Source organism: Lutra lutra, chromosome 4 (assembly GCF_902655055.1).
Source record: "Lutra lutra chromosome 4, mLutLut1.2, whole genome shotgun sequence".
Taxonomy (NCBI): domain Eukaryota; kingdom Metazoa; phylum Chordata; class Mammalia; order Carnivora; family Mustelidae; genus Lutra; species Lutra lutra.
This window is the reverse complement of record NC_062281.1, coordinates 162,206,576-162,232,649: the sequence shown is the minus strand read 5'-3', so window position 1 is coordinate 162,232,649 and position 26,074 is coordinate 162,206,576. Positions and strand designations below refer to the sequence as shown.

Genomic DNA, 26,074 nt, shown 5'->3' with positions numbered 1-26,074 from the left:
AGCTTCTCCCTCTACCTCTCCCTCATGCTTGCTTGCATTCTCTCTCTCAAATAAATAAAGTATTTTTTAAAATTGAAAAAAAAAAAAAAAAAAAAGGAATGGCTAGGGGTGCCTGGCTGGCTCAGTTGATTAAGCAGCTGCCTTCAGCTCAGGTCATCATCTCAGGATTCTGGGACCAAGCCCCTCATCGGGCTTCCCTGCTCTGTGGAGAGACTGCTTCTCCCTCTCCCTCTGCCTGCTGCTCTGCCTACTTGTGTTCTCTCTCTGTCAAATAAATAAATAAAATCTTTATAAATAAGTAAATAAATAAATAAAAGAACGGCTATTATTTAAAAGAGAGAGAGATAACAAATGCTATCAAGGATATGGAAAAAGGAAACTCTGGTGCACCACTGGTAAGAATGTAAATTGGTACAGCCTCTAGGAGAACAGTATGAAGGTTAGCCAAAATATTAGAAACTGAACTACCTACTATCTGACCCAGCAATCCTACTTCTGGAACTCAAAGGAATGAAATCACTATCTGAAAGAAATGTCTGCTCTCCCATGTTCACTGCAGCATTTTATAGTAGCCAAGATGTGGAAACAACCTAAGTGTCCATCAAGGTATGAATGGATAAAGAAAATGTGGTCTGTGTACATACATACAAAAGAGTATCGTTCAGTCATAAATAAAGGAAATCCTACCATGTGTGACAACATGGGCCATGAGGGCATTATTTTAGGTAAAATAAGTCAGACAGAAAAAGACAAATACTGTATGATCTCACTTTTTTTTTTAAGTTTATTTCTTTTTTTAAAGTAACCTCTACACCCAATGTGGGGCTCAAACTTATGACCCTGAGATCAAGAGTCACATACTCTTCTGACTGAGCCATCCAGGCACCCCTGTGTGATCTCACTTTTATATGGAATCTAAAAACAGCAAACTCATAGAGGGTTGTCTTACTGGCTCAGTCAGTAGAGCATGTACGCAGCTTTTGGTCTCAGAGTTGTGTGTTTGAGCCCCACACTGGGTGTAAAGATTACTTAAAAAATAAAATCTTTAAGTAAGATAAATAAAAAATAAAAATACCAAACCATAGAAACAGAACAGAATGGTACTTCCCAAGGGCTCAGGTGGGGGACATGGGGATATCAGTCAAAGGCTACAAACCTTCAGTTTTAAGATGAGTAAGTTCCAGGAATCTAATGTACATCATGATGATCATAGTTAAACAATATTGTACAGTATATTTGAAAGTTGTTATGATAGTACAGCTTTAATGTTCCCACCATCACAATAACAAAATGTTAATTCGGTGAGGTGAAGTATGTGTTAACTAACTCTACTGTGGTAAATAAATGCTTTGCAATATACATGTGTAACAAATCAGCACACTGTACACCTTAAATTTGCACTGTAGTATATGTCAAAATACTGAGTCTTCTCAAGGACGCTGCTGACACTCTTGTCTTCAAGGCCTCATCAGGCACCCATGGGGCTTAAACCTTCCTTACTAAGGTTAGCAATACTACTTGTTACTTACTAGTTGCCTTCCTTATCACAAGTTAGCAACGTGATCTTGTCTTGATGGTTCATTAAAAATGGCAAGTTTATCATAAGGCTATAAAACTGCAGTAAATTATACTCCAACTCCTCTATAATTTTTCAGTTCTAACCTCTAAGTGGTAATGGGGAGTAGGTGCTAGAAAACCACTCACTACTAAATAAAGTTCTAAATAAAACTATGCTAAAATACTAGAAATAAAAACTTAAGATTTTGGTTGTGTGAGTTCTTTTGTTGCTAATTATCCTGACAATATATTAATAATATGTGCAAGGGACAACACAAGAGGTGACAATCTATAAACCTCTGCAATTAGCACCCTGATAATATATCAAAGAAACATTAATAAAGTAAATTCAACGTAATATTTGATCTGTAAAACCAAAACAACAGACCTGGTTTTAATCATATAATATGCTACCTTAGTAACAAATGGTATTTATGAAATAAAATAGAGTCACCAAAACAAAGAAAAGTAGCATAAAGGAACAGATGACATTTAGCACCTGGATTATCTCTGGGGTATCTCTTGGTATTTCCCTGTCCAACTGTAACAGTAAATAAACAAGTACAGTGGTCAGGGCCTTAAAAAGGCATGGTAATGAGGCTCAGACTCTTCAGTCATGATAGTCACCCATCTGGTATGCCATCTAGACAAGTGGAGATATTTGCCAAGAATCCAGAATAGAGATTAGAGGGAGACAGTAAGTATCAGTGTGATCGAGGGACAAGCTGAAGTGGCAGAGGTTGTAATTCATTAATCCACTAACCTTACTATTGTGAGTTCTCAGAAAAAGAAGCCAAACAGAATGCCAAGAAGTTGTTCCCACATGGTGTGAGTTTACTATATGAAACGAATACAAGAGGTACAAGGAGTGCAGTGACCAGACACTCCCTTCAAGACCAAGACGTTCATTCCTCTAACTGCCTGGAGTGTTCCTCCAACTCCAGGATCCTAGCAGCTCACAACTAAATCCTCCTCAACAAACTGCCCTCAACCAAAGCATCAGGGATTAAGTTCTCTGAAAGCAGGGACTGAGATGGAGTTTACGATGCAAGATACTTTTTTTTTTTTAAGATTTTATTTATTTGACAGAGAGAGGAATCACAAGCAGGCAGGGAGGCAGGGAGAGAGAGGAGGAAGCAGGCTCTCCACAGAGCAGAGAGCCCGATGTGGGGCTCGATCCCAGGACGCTGGGATCATGACCTGAGACGAAGGCAGAGGCTTTAACCCACTGAGCTACCCAGGCGCCCCACGATGCAAGATACTTAACAGAAATCAATACCTATGAAGGAAAGGCAGCAGAAGCAGGACTAAGAAGAAGTCAAACTACAATGCAGGCCTGACAGTCAGGTATAGCTCTTAGAGCAAGTACTGCTTCTCAGGGAGCTCCATTTTATTTATTTATTTTTAAAGATTTTACTTATTCATTTGACAGAGAGAGATCACAAGTAGGCAGAGAGGCAGGCAGAGAGAGAGGAAGGGAAGAAGGCTCCCTGCTGAGCAGAGAGCTCCGACATGGGGCTCGATCCCAGGACCCCGAGATCATGACCTAAGCCGAAGGCAGAGGCTTTAACCCACTAAGCCACCTAGGCGCCCCTCCATTTTAGACTAAAATAACTGGACCTTTTTACCCAGCCTTGTTTGGCATTTGCAAGCTGCCCCTAGAAAATTGTGATCTTAGGTAAAGCAGCTCTCTGTAGCTGTAGGCAGATCTGAACCAGGTGACAGCTGGAAACCATCTGCTGAAAGCACTTCCTGAAGCTGGAAAGGAAACTGTAGTTTCATCTCATCTTTACCACAGAAACTGCCCCACCGAAGGTTATGCCTCCTCCCCTCAGGTCAGCCCACATCTAATTCCAAATAACTCTTAAATATCATACTAGCTCCAGAGTTCCCAAAAGGATTGACTAAAGTCTCTGAGGTAATTCCATTAGTTCAGTCTCTCTGCCCTCCAAATCTTGCATCCCTTACTCCATTACAAGTGTTGTTCCTCAGTAAATCTCCTGCAAGCCAATCTCCATCTCAGAGTCTGCTTCCCAGGAAATATAATCTAAAAAAACCAATTCCATAAAATAGCTATAGCCTCTCTGTTCAGTAACCTCATAGGATATTACTTCATTTCAGCAAGCTCAAATCATTAAACTTCAGCTGTCTGTGGTATAATAATGCCAAGCCATCATCCTATTGAAACAAACAAACAAAAAAGTAACTTAATACAGCAGCACTAGAAAGGAGTAGAAAAAGATGAATATGTCAGAGATATGGAAACTGAAATATTTAACTAGTAGAAGTAGCAATAGCAGAGCCATGTTAATCTTTTAGGAAAATAAACTATTCTATTCATAATCTGAAAATGGGTAGAATAAAAAAAGGTATTAACTCACATTCACCCATATTATATACATCGGGGCTCAAAGGCAAGTGAAGAATTAATCACAGAATTTTTATCAAATAAAGCAGATTCTTCTACATAAACAATCAGTGGTTCCTTACTTTGGAACCACTTGAACTTACTTGAGTCATGGATCCCCTTGAGGGATATTATGAACAATGAAAGTTACGAACTGTCTTCTTCGAAAAATGTCCATATCTAGGGGCACCTGGGTGGCTCAGTCAGTTAAGCATCTGACTTGATTTTGGCTCAGGTTGTGATCTCAGGGTCATGGGAGCCAGCCTTGCTCAATGGGGAGTCTGCTTGATATTCTTTCTCTCCCTCTCCATCTGCCCTTCCACCCCTACACTCTCTCTAAAAAAGTAAATAAATCTTTTTTTTTTTTTAAGATTTCATTTGTCAGAGAGACAAGGGTGCGGGGGGCACAAGCAGGAGGAACAACAGGTAAAGGAAGAAGCAGGCTTCCCTCTGAGCAAGGAGCCCAATGTGGGACTCAATCCCAGGACCCTGGGATCATGACTTGAGCTGAAGGCAGACAGACACTTAATTGACTGAGCCACCCAGGTGTCCCAAATAAATAAACTTTAAAAAGCAGGGGGGGGGGGGAATTTTTCATAACCATTTGTAAAATCTAAAAAGAATTTTAAGAATTTATGGATCTCTGAAAGCTATTTATAGATGCCCAGTTAAGAACCCCCTGATCTGGGACGCCTGGGTGGCTCAGTTGGTTAAGCAGCTGCCTTCGGCTCAGGTCATGATCCCAGCGTCCTGGGATCGAGTCCCACATCGGGCTCCTTGCTCATCAGGGAGCCTGCTTCTCCCTCTGCCTCTGCCTACCATTCTGTCTGCCTGTGCTTGCTCTCTCTTCCTCTCTCTCTCTCTGACAAATAAATAAATAAATAAAATCTTAAAAAAAAAAAAAGAACCCCCTGATCTAAATCAGGTTTATAAAAGTAAGATAACATTTCTCTAAATAATGTTAAAAGGCTAAAAATGGTTAACAACAAAAAAAAAGCAACTAAAAAAATCACATTATCTATTATTTATTTTAATTATATTATTATATAAGAAATATACAAATAGGCTGTCATCATAAAATGATTCAAGCAATACAGATTAAGTTTCGTCTTGGTCACCACTCATTCCCCTTCCTCTTCACAGAGATAACTTAACAGTTCTGTTCAAATCCTTTTATATTTGTCAATGCTTTTTCAAAAACTTACATACCTATTAAAATGTAGAGAATTATTTTGGGTAAATAAGTTAAGAACTAGCATTTAAAAACAACAAAAGGGGTGCCTGGGTGGCTCAATCCCTTAAGCGTCCTCTTGATTTTGACTCAGGTCAAGATCTCAGAGTCATGGGATCCAGCCCTATATTGGGCTCCACACTCAGTTGGGAGGCTGCTTGAGATTTTCTCTCTCCCTCTCCCTTTGCCCTGTTTTCACTCTCAAATAAATGAATAAAGCTTTTAAAAAAAAAATAAAAAATAATTTAAAAAAATAAAACAACAAAAGGATACTGGTGATTTTCCTAACATCAGCAAATTGTAGCATTACTGAGCTTAATGACTTTTCATGTAACTCTTTCCTGAATCCAGTCTATTTAAATCGATTTGACCCACAAGTTTCAAACATAATTTGAAACAAGCTACTGTATAAGTCAATCAATATATCAATTCAAACAACACTACTAAGCACATTCTATGTAAATCACTGTACTAAATGTTTTGGAGCAATGGTTCCCAAACATTTAAACCTGGACAGCTTATCAAAAATAGAAATTCCTGGATCCCATTCCAATCTTACTTAACTAGAATTTCCAAGGGTGGAGGCACAGAATCTGTATTTTACCAAAGCTCCTCAAGTGACTTGAGTAAAGTGTAAAGCGCCAGTGCTAGAAATCACTATTATGAAAGCCATAGGGGGTGCCTGGGTGGCTCAGTCAGTTAAGCAACCCACTCTTGGGGCTCCTGAGCGGTTCAGTCATTAAGTGTTTGCCTTCAGCTCAGGTCATGATCCCAGGGTCCTAGGATTGAGGCCCGCCTCAGGCTCCCTGCTCAGTAGGAAGCCTGCTTCTCCCTCTCCCACTACTCCTGCTTGTGTTCCCTCTCTCTCTCTCTGTCAAATAAAATATTAAGAAAGAAAGAAAGAAAGAAAGAAAGAAAGAAAGAAAGAAAGAAAGAAAGAAAGAGAGAGAGAGAGAGAGAGAGAAAGAGAGAAAGAGAGAAAGAAAGAGAGAAAGAGAGAAAGAAAGAAAGAAAAACTCACTCTTGATTTGATTCAGGTCATGATCTCAGGGTTGTGCGATTGAGCCCCACAATGGGCTCTGCACTCAGTATGGAGTCTGCTTGAGATTCTCCCTTTCCTTCTTCCTCTACCCGTCCCCTGACTAATGCATGTAAATGCACGTTCTCTCAGTAAATAAATAGATAAAATCTTGAGGGGGGAAAAAAAGAAAGTCATAGAAATGAACAAGATAATGTCTGCAATTCATTTCCACAAAGACCTCTTAAAAGGTCATTTTGAAACCTACTAGGCATGGTGCTAGATGCTAAATATATTGCAGGATACAGTCCTTGACCTGGAAGCACCTGCAGACTGGAAGGAAAGATAACACCTTGTAACAATTAAAACACAAACTGAAAATGGAAAGTGCTGTCTGTCGCCTCACTAACATGTATGCTCCATGAAAGCAGGAACTTTGTTTTATTCACTGCCATGTCTCCAATGGCTACACCAGAGCCTAGAATATAATAGCTACTCAAACAATTGCTGATCAATGCATAGGACTAAAGTGGAAGGAATGTTTAATTTCAACTAAGTAGTTACGGAAATGGCACTTTTTAGAACAGAGGTACAGAGTCTGCTTCTCCCTCTCCCTCTGTCCCTCACCCCCGCTCATGCTCTGTCTCTCTGTTCTATCAAATAAATAAAATCTTTAAGACAAAAAATAGAGATATAGACTATTAGGAGGCAGTAAAGGAGAAAAGAAAGAGAACTAAGATTCATAATACCCCTAAAATGTGTAAGAAATTCCAAGCTGACTTTGAATACACTAACACATTTAACTGTGATATAAATTTTCTGAGACAGTATTGCATCTCCATTTTATAGATGAAGAAACTGAAGCACAAACAGGTTAAGTAACTTGTCATCCAAGTTTATACATCTGAAAAGCAGCCTAATGTCTTCAAGGTTCACCCATGTTGTATCTATCAGGATTCTTCTTTTTTAAGGCTACATAATATTCCATGCTATGTCTATACCACATTTTGTTTATTCATTAATCTGCCGATGGACACTTGGGTTGCTTCCACCTTTGGCTATTGAAACTAATGCTTCTGTTAAACATAAGTGTACAAACATCTACTCAAGTTCCTGCATTCAGTTCTTTTGTTATATACCCAAAAGTGGAATTGTTGGATCACATGATAATTTTATGTTTAATTTTTTGAGAAACAGTCATACCACTTTCCACAGCATCTGCACTCCTTTATACTCCTAATAGTGATGTACAAGGTTTCCATTTCTCCATATGCTCACTAACACTTGTTATTTTCTGTGTTTTGGTTTTCTTTATATATGCTATCCTAATGGATATGAAGGGATGTCCCTTATGGTTCTCATTTGCATTTCCCTAATGATTAGTGATGTTAAGTATCTTCGCATGTGCTTATAGATCATTTGCTTATTTTCTTTGGAGAAGTATTTATTCAACTCCTTTGCCCATTGTTTTTGTTGTTGAGTTGTAGGAGTTCTTAATATATTTTGGACATTTGGGGTGCTTGGGTGACTCAATGCGGTGACAAGTCCCGCATTGGACTCCCTGCTCTGATGGAGTCTCCTTCTCCCTCTGACCTTCCCCCGTCTCATGCTTTCATTTTCTCTCTCAAATAAATAAATAAAGTCTTAAAATATATATATATATGTATATTGTGTGTGTGTATATATATATACACATATATACGTGTGTGTGTGTGTATATATATGTGTATATACACATATGTGTATATATATATATATATATATACACAATATATATATATATTCTGGACGTTAATCCTTTACCAGACATGTTGATTTTCAATGGCTAGTAGAGTAACCATTTAGAAATATCTAACAGGCAAATATATATGCTGAACTTGAATTCCAGAGGGAGAAACACCATAGATTTAAAAGTTATATTATTTGCACAATGACATTTATAAAGTGCTTCTGCATCTATTAGTTTATTTAAAATCTCACAAAAATCCTGACACTTTTTATCTGAGAAAAACAAGGCAGAGGGGCACCTGGGTGGCTCAGTCGTTAAGTGTCTGCCTTCAGCTCAGGTCATGATCTCAGGGTCCTGGGATCAGCCCATATCGGGCTCCGTGCTTGACAGGAAATCTGCTTCTCCCTCTCCCACCCCACCCCCCTGCTTGTGTTCCCTCTCTTGCTGTGTCTCTCTCTGTCAAATAAATAAATAAAATCTTTTTTAAAAAAAGAAAAGAAAAGAAAACCAAGGCAGATCTCCTGACTTCAAATCCCAACACTATTATTTAGAAGTGCTTCACAGGGGCAAAAAGAAGCTGGCCTCGCTGATTGAGTTGTGGGCCCCTTCCCAATCCTCCAAACTGCTCAAATTTTCTGCTGCAAAACCTGAAATACCATCTAAGATTTAATTTTGAAAATGAGTAGTAGAGTTGCTTTAAACAAAATTTAAACCACTACATTACATGATGCTACCTTGCGTTCATAAAATAGTAATTAAAGCTATAGAAATAAATAAATTGCTAAATTAGAAAGCTTGGGGCAGGGCACCTGGGTGGGCTCAGGAGGTTACATGTCTGCTTTCAGCTAAGGTCATGATCCCAGGATCCTGGGATTGAGCTCGGCATTGGGCTTCCTGCTCAGCGGGAAGCCTGCTTCCCCCAAGCCCCCACTCGTACTCTCTGTCTCTCAAATAAATAAATAAAATCTTAAAAAAAAAAAGAAAGAAAGAAAGAAAGAAAGCAAACAAGCTCGGGGCAAAACATACGTCCCATTTCTTTTTTTAAAGATTTTTGTTTGTTTGTTTCTTCATTTGTTTGTTTATTTGACAGAGATCACAAGTAGGCAGAGAGGCAGACAGAGAGAGGGGGGAAGCAGGCAACCTGCTGAGCAGAGAGCCCCATGTGATGGTGGGTTGATCCCAGGACCCTGGGATCATGACCTGAGCCGAAGGCAGAGGCTTTAGCCCACTGAGCCACCCAGGCACCCCAACATACATCCCAATTTTGTGGGATAAGAGAAAAAAGAAGGAAGGCGGAAAGAAAGCCAAAACAGTGAAGTCTAAGAAGTATTTCAAGAAGAAGATGCAGCAGACTACAGAAAACTCTACACAGAGGTCGTGAAGGATGAATACTGGAAAAAGGATACTGTGTTTGGCAATCACGAGGTCACTGGTGACCTTTAAGAGATCAATTTTAATACACTGAATGAAAGCACAAGTCAGATTGAAAAGGCTTCAGAAGCCGGGAGAATGTTGAAGAAGGAAAGGTAACAAATACAGAATATTTTCAGTAATTGTAGTATATTAATAATATCAAATATTTACATAGCACCTAATAAGTGAGAGGCCCTGTTCTAATTATTTTACCTATTAATTTATCCTGAGGGAAACTTGGGTAGCTCAGTAGGTTAACGTCTGACTCTTGATTTCGGCTCAGGTCATGATCTCAGGGTTGTGAGATGGAGCCTCACCTCAGGCTCAGCCCTGGGCATGGAGCCTGCTTAAGATTCTCTCTCTAGGGGCGCCTGGGTGGCTCAGTGGGTTAAAGCCTCTGCCTTCGGCTCAGGTCATGATCCCAGGGTCCTGGGATCGAGCCCCACATCTGGGCTCTCTGCTCAGCAGGGAGCCTGCTTCCTCCTCTCATTCTCTCTCTCTCTCTCTCTCTGCCTGCCTCTCTGCCTACTTGTAATCCCTCTCTGACAAATAAATAAATAAAATCTTTAAAAAAAAAAAAAAGATTCTCTCTCTACTTCTGCCCCACTCTCCTCCCCTCACCCTCTCCCTTGATTAAGGGTGCACACATGGCACTCTCTTTAAAAAAAGAAGATAATTTATCCTCAAAACAATGGTTGGTATCATCATTCTGTCCATCTACAGGTAATGAAACAGAAACAGCAAGAAGCCAGAATTCTGAGGCTACCTACTGCATAGACCCTGCATATGTGATGATATATAATATTACCATATTATATAATATATACCCTGTATCATATTAGGTAATATATATAATATATATGGTAGATATATGTAGATATATATGGTAGCAAAGAATATAATAACATAATATTGAGTGAGAGAAAAAAATCAGCAAGATTTTTTTTTTGCAATAGGGAACCATAGTGTGAGAAAGAATTTTATATTGCTAACATCAACTGTGTACATGATGCTTGCCAGTCATGTCAGTTTATCAGGTGTTGACAGGCTGGCTTTTCCTGAATGTATTAATGCCGCGGGCTTCCATTCAATAAAACCATGAATGAATAGGGAAAAAAACATAATTATCTCCAAGGCTTTCAAAGACATAATACATTCTCTGTTGCTTACAGACTACTGATAACGAATGGATAGACCAAAATCCATTTTGCTGATTGGCTCTATCGTATAGTTATACCTAAAGGAAGCAATACTCTTTAAAAAAAAAAAAACAAAAAAAAAAAAAGGAAAAAGGGGGATTATATGAAGATAATAAAGCTATTCTAAAGACAGAAATCTGTAACATTTATTCTGAGAAAAAAGGATTAACAGCTGGTATTTTTCTGTCATCTTCCTTCCTGCCGATGTTACTCTTTTGAATCACTATGGACTAGAGTATTACAGGGCATAGAAATGTCAATACAGAGGAAATTTCGTGAAGGGTTAATCTAACTTATAAGCAATAAACGCTGCTTTCAAAATTTTTATAATATTAGACATAATTTCAATGTTTCTTATAACTAGAATTCTATTAAAATAGAGCAATAGGGGCACCTGGGTGGCTGAGTGGGTTAAAGCCTCTGCCTTCAGCTCAGGTCGTGATCCCAGGGTCCTAGGATCGAGGCCCGCATCAGGCTCTCTGCTCAGTGGGAAGCCTGCTTCCTCCTCTCTCTCTGCCTGCTTCTTTGCCTACTTGTGATCTCTGTCTGTTAAATAAATAAATAAAATCTTTAAAAAAAATAGAGCAATACATCCAGCTGTCCCCATTTCTTCAGTTAATCACTTCCTACTCTTTGCCTCCATAGTAACTACCTCTATTATTATGAAATGTGTTAAATGTCATTTCACATGTGTATCCTACATTAAACAATGTACTCCTTAAATCTAGAAATTATGTTCTATGTGGCACAGAACATTAAAAAATGTTAAATATGGGGTGCCTGGGTGGCTCAGTGGGTTGGGCCTCTGCCTTCGGCTCAGGTCATGGTCTCAGGGTCCTGGGATCGAGCCCCACATCAGGTTCTCTGCTCAGCGGGGAGCCTGCTTCCCACTCTCCCTCTACCTGCCTCTCTGCCTACTTGTGATCTCTCTCTGTCAAATAAATAAATAATCTTTTTAATAAAATGTTAAATATAAGTTTCACAAATAAGTGAACAAACATGAAGAAAATTATACACTGGCATTACATTTAGACAAGTGTCTTCTGATGGTGATAATGACAAAGAATTTATATACTTTTGCATGAGACCTTTCCAAAACACAGGCACAAATTCTTTAAGTGGTAAGAGAATAATTTTCCTTAAAGTCCATAAATAAACCTAAAGATTGGTAAAACAGAATAGATTGAAGTAGAAAAGAAAGATGACATGGTCCATAACATTTGTGTAATAAATATGACATAATGTTTTGATTGCCTACAGTAAGTTTAAAAACTTTTTTAAAACTCTGAAGTTGAATCCTCATTCTCAATTAATTAATTTAGGGTGAGTCCTGGATGGACACTGTCTTTAAAAAAAATCTGCCCAGGTGATTTTAGTGTGAAACTGAGGTTGAAACCCACTATTCTTTCCTTTAAAATCAAATTTTTTAAGTATAATTTACATTCCATAAAATTTACCAATTTTAAGTGTATGAAATTCACTGTTTCGACAAGTAAGTACAGTCATGTAACCACTACTATGATCGTGATATGGAACATTTCCATCACCCAAAAAGGTTTCCTCATACCCCATTCCCCTGTACCCTAGCAAACCCTGACTTACTTTCCGTCACTATAGGTTTGGGGTTTCTAAAATTTCATATACATGAAACTGTGTCACATGTACTCTTTTTGGTCTAGCTCTTTTATTTAGCATAATGCTTTTTATTTTATTTTTTATTTTTTTAAAGATTTTACTATTTGAGAGAGAGAGAGAGCACACACACACAGAGCTGTTAGAAGAGGGAGAAGCTCCCTGCGAGCAAGGAGCCCAACACGGGACTAAATCATGACCTGACCGAAGGCAGACACTTAAATGACTGAGCCACCCAGGTGCTTCTAGCATAATGATTTTTAGAATCATCCATGCTTCTAGGCTATCAATAGTCTATTCTTTTTTATTGCTGAATAGTATTCTATTGTATAGATATACAATTTATCTATTTACCCATCTGATAGGCACTTGGGATGTTTCCAGTTTAAGGCTATTCTAAATAAAGCTGCTCTGAATATTCAAATACAAGTCTTTTTATGAACAGATGTTTTCATTTCTCTAAGTAATATCTAGGAATAGGGTTCCTGAATCTTATGAGTAAGTGTATGATTAACTTTATAAGAACCTGTTTTTCATAGTGACTATCATTTTGCATACTTACAAATACAATAAGACAGTTCTTAATTGCTCCACCTCCTTGCCAGCACTGATACTGGCAGTCTTTCACTTTTAGCCATACTACTGTGTGTGTGTGTGTGTATAGTAGCAGTAGTAGTAGTAGTAGTAGTAGTAGTAGTATCTCCTTATGTTATAATTTGCATTTCCCTGAGGACTAAATGATAATAAGTATAGAAATAACTGTTCGTAAAGCACGAAAAGCACAAGGGTTAACAGGTATTTCATTTTTTGATTCAACTATTTTCAAAGAGGGTAACAATGTTATACTGCCTTGCATACCACATTTGTCCCTCCATTACAATGGGAAACAAAAGCAAATGACCAAAAAACACACACACATAAAACTTCAAAAATAGGGCGCCTGGGTGGCTCATTGGGTTAAAGCCTCTGCCTTTGGCTCAGGTCATGATCTCAGCATTCTGGGATTAAGTCCCGCATCAGGCTCTCTGCTCAGCAGGGAGCCTGCTTTCCTTCCTCTCTCTCTCTGCCTAACTCTCTGTCTACTTGTGATCTCTGTGTGTCAAATAAATAAAATCTTAAAAAAAAATGTTAAAAAAAAAAAACCTTCAAAAATAGGTTTCAGAGAATCTCTTAGAGTCAAGTACCCACTCAGTTTATAACTCCCCACCTACATAAATGTCAACATAATGTAGTCCCTAGACCCTTAGGCTTTAGTGTCCAACTTGGGTTTATATTCTAAGGCAGGAAAATATAAAATATTTTGGAATGAGGTCCACTAAAAACAGGAAAATGGTTATTTATTGAGCTTTACACAAAACACAACAACTAAATAGTCAATGAATGAGGGGTGCCTGGGTGGTTCAGTCAGTTAAGTGTGGGACTCTGATTTGGCTCAGGTCGTGATCTTGGGGTTGTGGGATTCAGCCCCACATCAGGATCCACCCTCAGCACAGAGACTGCTTGGTATTCTCTCTCTCTCTCTCTCCTTCTGTTCCTCCCCCTATTCTCATACACACACTCTCTCTAAACTAAATAAAATCTTTACCAAAAGATTCAATGAATGAATCAAGAATTAGTTAATAAGTGACATTTTTTAAACCTATGTAATGTTTCAAAAATCAGAAATTACAAATTGTCAATGTATCGCCTAGGCTCCTATTACATATAAATCAATGAAGAGAGATGTCCATACTACATAAATATAAAAAAGTCGTATAGCAATTTACTCATTTATTCAATAAACATTTATCGAACGCAAACTTACAGCATATCACGTTATACATTCTAAGGGGACAAACAATTTTTTCAATACTGAAAACCAAAAATTAATCAGTTGGCTACATATGATCATGAAAAATACCAGAGTAATTTAGCATACTATAATACAATACTAAAGTTAATATTAAAATGAGTGTGATTTCCCTGGCATACTAGTTCAATGATAGGTTAAAAGTGGCCAAGAAGCATGCTGCCTCTATCAGGAAAGAAATAAACCTATGAATAAACTACAAGGTAGAAAACTCACATAAAAGTGATCTGAAATGGAAAGGGACACCTGGGTGGCTCAGTCAGTTAAGTGTCTGCTTTCAGCTCAGGTCATGATCTCAGGATCCTGGAATCAAGTCCTGCATCGGGCTCCTTGTTCAGTGTGGAGACTGCTTCTCTCTCTGCCTGCCACTACGCTTGTTTGTGCGCACTCTCGCTCTTTCTCTCTCTCTCTCTGACAAATGAATTAAATAAAATCTTTTTTTTTTAAGTGATCTGGGGTGCCTGGGTGGCTCAGTTGGTTAAGCAACTGCCTTCAGTTCAGGTCATGATCCCAGGGTTCTGGGATCGAGTCGTGTGTCAGGCTCCCTGCTCAGTTGGGAGCCTGCTTCTCCTTCTCCCTCTGCCTTCTACTGTGCCTGCTTGTGCTCTCCATCTCTCTTTCTCTGTCAAATAAATAAATAAAATCTTTTTTTTTAAAAAGTGGTCTGCAATGGATTGTAGTCTATTTCTAATATCAAACACTAATTCTAAACCATATTAACTTGAGGTCTGGAAACAGGTTAAGAAAAGGTTCATATGCAGGGCACCTGGGTGGCTCAGTGGGTTAAGCCTCTGCCTTCAGCTCAGGTCATGATCTCAGGGTCCTGGGATCAAGCCCCGCTCAAGCCCCACTTTGAGCTCTCTGCTCAGCAGGGAGCCTGCTTCCCCCTCTCTCTCTGCCTGCCTCTTATAAATAAATTCTAAAAAAAAAAAAAAGAAAGAAAGAAAAGAAGAAAGAGAAAAGGTTCATATGCTTTGAGGGTTACCTATTTCCAAAGACAAGTTATAAAGGATACACATTAAAAAAAAAAAAAAAAAAACCCTCACAGTAATCTGTTCATCCTTGCATGTATATCCTGAGTGCTGTACTGCACAATCATCATTTTTTATTAAAAAATGACAGGTTTAACCTTTAAATAACCACCTACTCAACAAAAAAGTTTCACGTGTACTAAAAATATTAAATAATATCAATCATGCAAACTGAATCAATTAAATTGAAATAATGCTTACCTACTGAAATGAATGTGGTAATTTCTAATTTAAGCCACAGCCAATATAAAAAAGTTTAAAATTCACATGAAACTATTATGCAACAAGAAGTAAGTGTGAGAAGCTGTCATGAGTTGAATTGTGTCCCTCTAAAAATGGTATGCTTAAATTCCTAACCCCCAGGGGCACCTGGGTGGCTCAGTGGGATAAAGCCTCTGCCTTCGGCTCAGGTCATGATCCCAGGGTCCTGGGATCGAGCCCCGCATCGGGCTCTCTGCTGAGCAGAGAGCCTGCTTCCCTTCCTCTCTCTCTCTCCCTCTGCCTACTTGTGATCTCTCTCTCTGTGCCAAATAAATAAATAAAATCTTTAAAAAAAAGAAAGAAAGAAAGAAAAAAAAAATTCCTAACCCCAGTACCTCAGAATGTGACCTTAGTTGGAAACAGGGTCATTGCACATGTAATTAGTTAAAATGAGGTCACACTGCAGCAGGGTGGGCCCCTAATCCAATATGACTGCTGTCCTTATAAAATGGCCATGTGAAGACAGAAACACATAGGAAGAATGCCATGTGACAACAAAAGCAGAGATTAGAGTTCCAAACCCGAGAAGCTAGAAAAAGCAAGGAAGGACTCCCCTATAGGTTTCAGAGGGAGCATGGCCTTTCTATATGTTGATTCAGACTTCTGGCCTCCAGAATTGTGAGCCAATAAGTTTGTGTTGTTTTATGTCACCCAGTTTGTGGCACTTTGTTACAGCAGCCATGGGATACTAATACAGCGTTTTCAGTATCTTTCTGCATATTCATTAATTTATAGATACATTAATGCCTTGATTTTTAAAAATTATTTTCTAAGGTATAATACAGTACTCTTGACTTTTTGGGAATAGTTCTATATATTTTAACACATTTACATACATTCATATAACCATCACCATAGTAGAACACTGACAGTTAACATCTTAATTTTTAACAGCCACTGTTGAAACAAGAGAAATGAAATTTTTCACATAGGCATAAATAAATTTCTAGCCCTTTCACTTCAAAATTTAGAGTTTGCATTCACACTTCAATAATATACTTTTAATTCCTGAATAGATAACCTCTAAAATAAAATCCACTTTTAGTTTACTCATTATCTTTTTTTTTTTAAGATTTTTTATTTATTTATTTGACAGAGAGAGATCACAAGTAGACAGAGAGGCAGGCAGAGAGAGAGGGAAGCAGAGAGCCCGATGCAGAACTCGATCCCAGGACCCTGAGATCATGACCTGAGCCGAAGGCAGTGGCTTAACCCACTGAGCCACCCAGGTGCCCCTACTCATTATCTTTTAAATCTAAAAGCTCTAGGCACTGAATTCTATTCCTGAAATCAATATTGCACTATATGTTAATTAACTAGAATTTAAATAACAATTTTTTGAAAATCTAAAGCTCTATCTTTGAGAAAATTACCTTCAATAATAATTCATCTAAAGCTTTCAACTGAAGAAAATGGTAAGTCATAGCCTTCACACAAAACAGTAAACATAGAAGATACACAAATGTAACATTCATTCTAGTTAATGCTATCAGTTTATTAATATGCACAGGTATGAAGTTTCCCCATATGTTCTAATACCACACGAATACTAAAAATTTAAGCTTCGCTCTTTTTTTAAGTCTTATAACACTGAGAAGTCTGCTCTTAACCTTCCCTATTCAACAAATATTTATTAAATACTAAGATGTTTGTGTGATGTGTTAGGGAGAGGTAAAAGGAGAGAACTCATTGCTTAAAAAAAAAGTAATGTGATTTTAAAATTTGGTTAAGTTTCTACTCTAAAAATTTTTCCACATATCCCTTAAAGTATGCAGCTACCTTCTGTGCTTGAACAGCTTAAATATAAATTCATTTTTCCTCACATGAATTTTATTATGATTTTACAACTATTTTAACTTACATACAATGCTATAAAGCTTTTTAGATGAGGATATCTTTTGTTCCCCCCAAAAATACAGATCAAAACAAATCATATACAAAAATCAACAACTGGGGGTGCCTGGGTGGCTCAGTGGGTTAAAGCCTCTGCCTTCGGCTCGGGTCATGATCCCAGGGTCCTGGGATCCAGCCCCGCATCGCATCGGGCTCTCTGCTCAGCGGGGAGCCTGCTTTCCTCCTTCTCTCTCTGCCTACTTGTGATCTGTCTGTCAAATAAATAAATAAATAAATAAAAAGTCTTAAAAAAAAAAATCAACAACTGTAATACTTGTCACAATGCACTTCACAAAAGTTGTACTATAAAAAAAATTTCATAGTTTATTGATAACGTACAAGTTCTCATAATTATAAACTTATTATTTGATATCTAAGCTATGAACTGGATCTTCTAATTATTATTGTCTTTGTAATTATACTTCTTCCATGTAAGGTAGTACATAGCATTGTGGCTCTTGTCTTGAAGACTATCCAAGGACAAACTATACTTACTAGAAAATGTATGGACTAAAAATATGGGGTTTTGTTGACATCAACAGTCATAATCTATGAAAATTTTTGGATACATATGTAAATTATAATATATAATAGATATAATATAAGATACACATAACAATATATAAGAATTTATATCATTAAGATATACCAGCACAGAAGGTCACTGAATGCTCTTACCTAATTTTTTAAAATCTAAACATCCAAATAAATATTTCTGCATTTAAGAGAGAAAAACTGTTAATGCTTTTAAAAAAAGCTTTAAAAAAAAACACAATTGCATTTATTTTTAACAGCATTTGTGAGATATAATAGACATAAGAAAATGTACTGAACAAAAGGAATGGAACAGCAAAAAGAATTAGTATAAGGTGAATATCCAACAGCTACAACGTAGGTTCAGTGATAGAGCATTGTCAGACCATCCGAAGACCCCTGGATACTTCCTCTTAGTCATGTTAATGATTTTTTCCCCTGAGTCAATCCAGATTTCACAAACCTACTTAAGTTTTACCAAGCACAGGTAAGTTATTTAAGATATGATGAATTGCAAAAAAAAAGGTCAACTTCTTAAAACTATTAGTAAATTATAATCATCCCATTCTTATACCATCTACAGACTCCTGAATAAGTATTTTTTTCCAAAGTCTATACTACTGATAATTTCCATGGATTTCTTAAACAGGTTAAAAATGCAAATACCTAAAACATCTGAACTCTATTACCTTCATAATAACTGAGAGATCAGACTGTAAGTCTTTGACACAGCTTTAAATTTACAGATGTACATGAAAAGACAAATTTACAATTTTCCCTTTTTAAAAGGAACAATACTTCTGATTCAGTACTGTTATGTAGAAGAAATGCATCCTTTGAGCATAATAGCCTGTAGTTCTCCAATTTGTTCACATCAAGCTGGGAAAGTTTCAGTTCTGATTCAAAATCTGATGTTTTTTCTACAGAGTACTTGCTTTTCAACAAGCCCATGACTTCCCATTACCGGATTCCATGTAGAAAGTAATCAGAAGTTACCGAACGTAGTATACCTACTCTTTGCACAGGTCTTTTTGTTATTGTCTATTTTCCTTCAAAATTTGTTTTGTGTTGTGCTGTTTTCTTCATTTTTAAAAATTTACATTTTTTATTTTGAGGTCTTTTTGTTTTCCATTTTAAATCTCCTTATGAATCCTTTCCTTAAAAGAGTATTGTTATAAAAATACCCTAAACTCCTTTCCTTTCTAAACCATCAGACTTCAGTAACTTCCCAATTCTGAGGTTATAACTATGCCTTACGAACACCAAGGAAATATGTAGCATTTTTAAATTAGGACCACTGAGTAATTAAATTGAGTTTGAAGTTATAAACTGAAAAACACTATTACTATCTTCCTATATATAAATCATTTCCTCACTAGTCTCTTGGCAATACTTTCATAAAACCTATCATGTACATTAAGTCACATACTCATATTTTAAGTTTAAGAGATGAGGGATGAGTCTTAATTTCACATAATAAATGGTGATTCATGCTAAGATACAGAACTCAAAATGCTAGGAATGGAATATCCTCTTTCACACTCATTAGCATAAGTTAAAGTAAGAAAAATAAAGATTACACAGCTCGGTTCTCAAATAGCATTACTAAAGTAAGTAATTCATTCTCCTACGTTCACATCTATGAAATCCACAGTAAGAATCAGAAAACATGCTTATGTGTCTTTTCTCCAGATCCCAAAACTCTCATACAAGAGCTCATTATCCCAATAAGCATGCCAACTATCATACCATGAAAGAAAAATATCTGATTTAAACATGACCTGCATCACCCACAAAATCTGATTTTATTTGGAATTTGACAATTATAGTCATTTACAAAATATATACCTCTTTAAAACTCTTCCTATCCCTCATTTGCCCCCTCAAGTTTAAAAATTCTTTCAAATCCATCCCTTACTATAAAACAACCACTTAAATTGACACTTCTCAATTTAAGATATCTTAAACAAGAATCTTAAAAGTTAACTGATCTAAACTCATAAAAATAAAGTTTGCAGACTAATAATGTCTACATTCACTTTCATGTTTTCAGTATTTCAGTACTCAAGTTGTACACTTTAATTATCTGATTATTCAACTCATTCTTTCAAAAATACTAATGCACAAAGCACTAGCTAGCCTTTTCCAAATAAGACTTTCTCAATCCACTGTCACTGTATTCTGACACAAGATAAATTTAGATAAATTTACATTTCACATTTGCAAAACAAATTGTGGTACACTGTTGTTTTAAAAAGAAACAGAAGATTCAATGATTCTCAATAACCATAAGTAGATTACTTTATATGAAACACCACAATGCACCACTCTTTAAAAGAAAGAAATTTCAAATATATTAGTTTTACCTGGGGAAAAGAGAGCTAGATGTTTGGCATGCCTGTGTATGTGTTCAGTACTTATTTAATTCTAAAAACAACCTTTCTCCAACTCCTTTCAAAAATCAGTATTTTTTCAATAAATATGAGCATATACTGTACAATAAAATGCATAATGTGCATGTCCAGAAAGCTACAATAACCCAAATAGAAAAAAAAAATCAGTGTTTTAATTTTCCACACAGCAATTCAATGTTAAACAATGTCATTTTTCCCCCTTTCTCCCTAACCATTCCACATATCAGGTCTACTACTGTATTTATGTATTTAGTAAGATTAACAAATTGACTAGAAGATCTGGAGGAGTAAAAGAAAAAAAAATCATTTTTCACTTTCCCACAAACAGAAAGATAAAACAAAAGCAAATCCGAAGACTTGTTAAATGAGAAGCATTTGAAAAACCCAACGTGACCAGCTTTTGATTTACCCTAGTCTGACAAGGAAGACAGACCCCACCCCCACTCCAGATTGTGTGGCTTTTTTTTTTTCCTTGGGTGGGGGTGTGGAGAAGAGAGCTGTCACATTTCCATCTTCGGTTATTGTTAAGTCCGCAGCCTAGATTCCCAAGTACCACTGGTCTAAGGCGAAAAAAATTAAAGCGTATAATTCTACTTGTTTGAAATGCACAATATTTTGTTGATGTTTTTCCGATTTTAAAGTTAATTATACCCAGCTTCAATCTGTAAAGACTACAGATTGCCTTTGACAGCCTGTCCCTCAAACATTCCCTGTAAGACTGCTTGCTCCAGATTCACTAAGAATTCTCTTCTCTCTAAACTTAAATTAGAAAAACGCATTTCTGAAATCATTACATCCAAAAAGGCATTCCTCCCCATCCTTTTGCTTTGGTGTGGGGTGTAGAATTGAGAGTAAAAAAGAGATCTATTTGCTCTTCGAACAAAAAGAAATGGGGTAGAGGGCGAGTGGGGGTAAGAGCAGCAGTGGACCTGAATGAAATGTTGAGAAAAGTTTTTTATGTGACTAGTGTGTCCTTCAGCAGGGGAACAAGAGTTGGGCAGAAAGCTGGAATCTTGGCCCCGGGCTCCTGCAGAGAGAAGGCACCTGCGGAAAAGAAGGCCAGGCACCAGAGAGGAGCCGGGCTACTACCTACCGACTTGCAGCACGTTCTCCACCGAGCCGCTGTCCAGCAGACGGATGCCCCGGCGGAACGGCAGCCCCTCGCCGCCGCCGCCGCCCGCCGCTCCGGCCGCTGTGCCCAGCCCGGCGGACGCCCCCGCCGCGGCGGCCCCGGGGGCGGAGCCGGTCGGAGCGGCGGCCCCGGGGGGCGGCGGCGGCCCCTCCTCGGCCGGCGAAGCCCCCGCGGCGCCGCCAGCCGCTCCGGCGCCGGGGCCGCCACGGTACTGGAAACTGGAGTACATGCAGATCTCCCGCTCATTCCGCGGGAAAGACCAGTAGACGATGCGGCGCTGCACGGGCTCCGGGATCCGCTCGAAGCGCTCCTCCACCCTCTCGTACGCCCACTTTTCCGCCACCGTCTTGGCGGCGCAGTCCAGCAAGGACTCGGGCTGCAGGTGGGGGCGGGCCCCGGGGGCCAGGCAGCTGCTGCCGACGCCCCCCACCCCACCGCTGGCGGCCCCGGGCGAACCGCGAGGGTGGTGAGCCTGCGGGCTGGGCCACGAGCACAGGCGCTTAGCCGGAGAGACCGGCGACGGAGAGAGCAGCTCCTCTCGCTCACCTCCTTCCGCCATTGCTGGGAACTGACTGACTGAGGCGGCGGCGGCGGCGGCGGCAGCGGCGGCGGCACCGACTGCGGCGGAGACCCGGGCCACGGCCACGCGCCCCGCGCAAGCGCCCAACTGCGGCGCCGGGGGAGGGGCGGGGCGAGCAAACCTGCGAGCCGGCCGGCCCGAGTGGGGAACCTGGGCCGGCCCCCTGCGCGCGCCGCAAGGGCCGGCGAGGGCGTCCTGAGAACGAGCGTAAGGTGGCGCGCGCTGTCCGGGCCGCCACGGGCGCGAGAAGGGGCGGGAGCGAGCGCCGGCCGGCGGCGCGCGCCAGGCGCAGACAGCCCAGAACGCGCGCAGAGCGCTTGCTTGGGGCCGACGGCCACCTAGGGGCGAGGAGCGCGGGGCACAGTCGCCGGCCAGCGCGCCTCTAACCCACCTGCCGCCTGGCCAAAGAGGAGTGCACTGTGTGGTCAAGTGAAATGGCCAGGCCGCGAGCTCTCGGAGGAGCCGCCTCCGTGAAGTTCTAGGCTTGCCGGGCACAGGCAGAGGGAAAGTTCAAAATCAGGCTGCTATGGTAGAATTAACAAGACAGGAGACTGTCACGGCCGAGCAGAGGAGCCGGCAGAAGGATGCTAGGAAGACACTAGGAAAAAATCGGTAAGTTCGAATGATGGAAACTCTCCTCATGCCACAATAATGTAGAATAAAGTCGGCGGTCCCCTCCAGAGCCGGGCAAAGTCGCACCAGCCGGTGACTGGACAGTGGGGCGCCGAGATCTCACCGCCTAGGCGGCTGCTCCCTCCCAGGTTTTGGCGGGTTTAGCACCTTGCGTACTAGGAAACAAAACAATTTTTTGTGTGACTTTGGTAGAATTCTCTGGTCCTCTGCTTCCAGTCTAAATTAGGTCTCGCATGTTTCCCTCGCTGACTCGGTTTTTTTATTTTTTTACACCTTTTATTACTTATAACAAATTGTACACATATTTTTATGTATTTGTGTAATGTCTGACTGCCCAACTGAGTGTAAACTCCATGAGAGCCAGGATCATTTCTATTTTCTTCACTATAATGTATCCTCAAGTGGGTGCTCAAGAATGTCACCCTCACAGCTAACTTCTCCATGAACAACGCTGAGTTGTAAGCAGCAAGAAAAACTCATTTCAGATTTGCTGACAGACTAATCTCTACAACTTTAAAATGTTCCAAGAACTATATTAAGAGTTCCTGTAATTGCCGCCTCCCTTTAAAATGAACGAGTTCTAGGGTATAAAGTAAGAATAAGAAGAGAGTAAATGAGGGGCTCCTGGGTGGCTCAGTGGGTTAAAGCCTCTGCTTTCGGCTCGGGTCATGATCCTAGGGTCCTGGGATCAAGCCCCATATCGGGCTCTCCGCTCAGCAGGGAGCCTGCTTCCCCCTTCTCTCTCTGCCTGCCTCTCTGCCTACTTGTGATCTCTGTCAAATAAATAAATAAAATATCTTTTAAAAAAAAGAACTCTACAAAATCTGTATTGTTACCAATGAAACATTTAAAAAACAAAAAAAAAGAGAGTAAATGATTGGAGACAAAGGAGCCAAAGTAGTTTGGTTTTGCTATAACCTCAGAATGAAAGAGCACAGGCTAGAGAGGCAGAATTGGCTGTCAGTCGCACTTCCTACTTGTGTGATGCTAGTCATGACTCACTTAAATGACTTGTAAAGGGAGCTAGTAATAATGCCCATATTAACTTTTGTAAGAATTACAAATATTCCAAATTGAGTATTTATGTAGTACTCATATCTATTTGTATGTGTAAATGGATTTATATCTATAGATATCTTATTTGGTTGTTGTGAAATAGCATAATCTCTACTCCTTCTTAAATCTGGTACCACAATTATAGACTTCCATGGCACTTATTCTTTTCCTTCCTAGAACTTACAGTTTTTTATGGGGGGAGGACAGCGGTGAATATATTTTTAATGCCTGACTAGAGTACATGTGTGAGACTTGCAATGGCAGAAACCATTTCTATGTAAGGAAGGGCCTATCTCTATCTCTATCTCTATCTCCATCACTTGCCATAATGCTTTACACATGGAAGATCTCAAAAAGTACTTGCTTTTTGAATCAATGAATATGTTACTCTGATTTAATCAACTGCTGGTAAAGAAGGTTAATAGAGGGGCTCCTGGGTGGCTCAGTGGGTTAAAGCCTCTGCCTTCCGCTCAGGTCATGATCCCAGGGTCCTGGGATCGAGCCCCGCATCCGGCTTTCTGCTTGGCCGAGAGCCTGCTTCCCTTCCTCTCTCTCTGCCTCTCTCTCTGCCTGTCTCTCTGCTTACTTGTGATCTCTGTCTGACAAATAAATAAATAAAATTAAAAAAAAAAAAAGAAGGTTAATAGAAGTTGGAACATAGGAAGAAATATTACTTAAACACTTACTTAAACAAAGTTAAGTTTGAGGGGCACCTGGAAGGAGCAGTTGGTTAAGTGTCTGACTCTTGGTTTCGGCTCAGGTCATGATCGCAGGGTGGTGCATGGGGCTCTGCTGAGCATGGAGTCTGGTAAAGTTTCCATCTCCCTTTCCTTCTGCCCCACCCCACTCTCGCTCTCTCTCTCGCTTGCTCGCTCTCTTGCTCTCTCAAATAAATAAAGAAATATTTTTAAAAGAGTTAAGTTTGATTCCTATGCATTTGATGTACGCAATTGGAGCTGGAAAGCCTTGTTCCTCTCCATGGGAGCCTCTGGAATGGGCTACTTGAATATCCTTATGACATGGTTGGTTTTCTCCAAAGCAATTAAGCAAGAGAGCAAGCTAGAAGCTGCAATGCTTTTTATGACCTAATCTCAGAAGTCACACACCATCATTTCTACCATATTCTATTCTCTCAGAACAGTTCTGACTCAATGTGGGAGAAGACGTTACAAAAGCATGAACACCAAAGAAGAGGAAAGGATCACTGAAAGGCATGTTGTATATTAGCTACCACAACCAACTCCCACCAGCACTGAGTAAGAATACTCTTTCCCTATATTCTCACCAATACGCAACACACAATATTGTCAGACTTAATTTTTAACAGCTTCATTAAAAAAAGTGTTTTTGCTCTATTTTTTGTGGTTACTGGTGAGGTTGAGCATCATTTTACATATTTTTGGCCATAATACATCCCCTTCTGTATATTGCCTACTTAGATCATTTTCTTCTATTGGATTGTTTAATATTTTTTTGGTTTGTAGTACTCTATATGTTCTGGATAGAAATTCCTTATTATATGTATTGCAAGTATCTTCTTCCAGTATGTGTTTTGTCTTTTAAATTTATTATGTTTATTATATTTTGCTATACTGATATTTTAAATTTTTTTTAACATGTATTTATTTATTTATTTGACAGACAGAGATCACAAGTAGGCAGAGAGGCAGGCACAGAAAGAGGAGGAAGCAGGCTCTCCGCTGAGCAGAGAGCCCGATGCGGGGCTCCATCCCAGGACCCTGAGATCATGACCTGAGCCGAAGGCAGAGGCTTAACTCACTGAGCCACCCAGGCGCCCCTGATATTTTAAATTTTGATCACATCAAATTACCTAACTTTTCTTTTAAGTTTTGCATGTATTTTATATTATTTGAGAAAGCCTTACCTAGTCTATATTTTCTTCTAATTTTGAAATTTTTTTCACTTTTTGGCCTTTTTTCCCATGTAGAATTTTTTTTCTTACTATGGATATAATTTTAATTTTTTTTCCTATGAGGAGAGTTGGTCATTTCTCTAAAGCGATTTGTCAAAATAGTTCGGCCTTTCCTGAATTGATTTGTGATGTGTCAAATTGTCTTATATTTATTTATTTTTTTTTTAAGATTTTTTATTTATTTATTTGACAGAGAGAGAGCACAAGCAGGCAGAGAGGCAGGCAGAGAGAGAGGAGGAAGCAGGCTCCCTGCCGAGCAGAGAGCCCGATGTGGGGCTCGATCCCAGGACCCTGAGATCATGACCCGAGCCGAAGGCAGCCGCCCAACCCACTGAGCCACCCAAGCGCCCCAAATTGTCTTATATTTATAGGTTTGTTTCTGGGCATTTTTTTTTTCTGTTTCACTACCTTTTTATCCCTTCCTATTACAACAATACATTTTTAATTAATAATTTAATTTGGTAATATGTAACTTTATAAATTTAGAAATGTTTAGAAAACTGGTAGGATGACTCTCCCTTCTTTGTCCTTATTTTTGAAATTTGTTTTAGCTGTCCATGCACATTCTGATC

The 26,074-nt window shown here is 39.2% G+C and overlaps 1 protein-coding gene across 2 annotated transcripts in view; it reads right to left on the bottom strand.

Moving 5' to 3' along the window:
• The window catches only part of ZSWIM5 (zinc finger SWIM-type containing 5), a 224,171-nt gene extending 202,138 nt beyond the window's left edge, over window positions 1-22,033 (bottom strand). Inside the window, exon 1 of one of the 2 annotated variants that reach the window (XM_047724649.1) lies at window positions 21,262-22,033. In XM_047724649.1, the coding sequence (XP_047580605.1) occupies window positions 21,262-21,859 (598 nt within the window). In that variant the 5' untranslated portion in view covers window positions 21,860-22,033. The remainder of the gene's footprint in view (window positions 1-21,261) is intronic. The other variant, XM_047724650.1, reaches the window with a different exon arrangement.
• Window positions 22,034-26,074: the final 4,041 nt, after the last annotated feature.